The sequence below is a fragment of the Corvus brachyrhynchos genome, unplaced genomic scaffold (genome assembly GCF_000691975.1).
Source record: "Corvus brachyrhynchos isolate BGI_N302 unplaced genomic scaffold, ASM69197v1 scaffold3764, whole genome shotgun sequence".
Taxonomy (NCBI): Eukaryota; Metazoa; Chordata; class Aves; order Passeriformes; family Corvidae; genus Corvus; species Corvus brachyrhynchos.
Genome location: NW_008237789.1, coordinates 17,628 through 18,556, shown reverse-complemented (window position 1 = coordinate 18,556; position 929 = coordinate 17,628). Strand labels below are relative to the sequence as shown.

At 61.1% G+C, this 929-nt stretch overlaps 1 protein-coding gene across 1 annotated transcript in view; it reads left to right on the top strand.

Moving 5' to 3' along the window:
- Nucleotides 1-6: 6 nt before the first annotated feature.
- LOC108446218 (signaling mucin HKR1-like) overlaps nucleotides 7-929 on the top strand; it is a gene marked incomplete at its 3' end in the record, with an annotated part of 1,208 nt that continues 285 nt past the window's right edge. Inside the window, exon 1 of the mRNA XM_017732179.1 lies at nucleotides 7-929. Within this exon, the coding sequence (XP_017587668.1) occupies nucleotides 69-929 (861 nt within the window).

Below are 929 nucleotides of genomic sequence, written 5' to 3'. Positions count from 1 at the left end.
TGAGCGGTGTGACCAGCGTGACCAGTACGACCAGCGTGACCAGTCCTGTTCCTTCCACTGTCACCAGTATGACTGGACCTGCTCCTCCCAGTGTCACCAGTATGACCAGTTCTGCAGCTAGCGTCACCGGTCCTGTTGTCAGTGTGACCAGTCCTGCTGCCAGTGTCACCAGTACACGCAGCGTGACCAACGCTGTGGCTCCCAGTGTCACCAGTGCCACCAGCGTGATCAGTGCGACCAGTGCTGCTCATCCCAGTATGACCAGTGCGACCAGTGCTGCTGCTCCCAGTGTGGCCAATGCGACTAGTCCTGTTCGTCCCAGTATGACCAGCGCTGCTGCTCCCAGTGTGACCAGTGCGACCAGTCCTGCTCGTCCCAGTACGACCAGCGCTGCTGCTCCCAGTGTCACCAGTGTGACCAGTGCGACCAGCCCTGCTCGTCCCAGTATGACCAGTGCGACCAGTCCTGCTCATCCCAGTGTGACCAGTGCCGCTGCTCCCAGTGCGACCAGTATGACGAGCGCTGCTGCTCCCAGTGTGACCAGTCTTGCTCGTCCCAGCATGACCAGTGTGACCAGTCCTGCTCATCCTAGCATGACCAGCTTGACCAGTCCAGCTCCTCCCAGTATGACCAATGCAACCAGTCCTGCTCATCCCAGTGCGACCAGTGTGACCAGTCCTGCTCGTCCCAGTGTGACCAGTGCTGCTGGTCCCAGTGTGACCAGTCTGGCTCCTCCCGCTGTGACCAGTATGACCAGTCCTGCTCATCCCAGTATGACCGGAGGCACCCCTGCTGCATCTCCCAGCGTCACCAGTGCTCCCAGTGCGACCGTTGCTGCGGTCCCCAGTGTCCTCAGCGCCACCAGTATCACCAGTACTGGCGTGGCTGTGGCTCCCAGTGCCACCAGTACCAGCGGTAGCGGTGTGGCC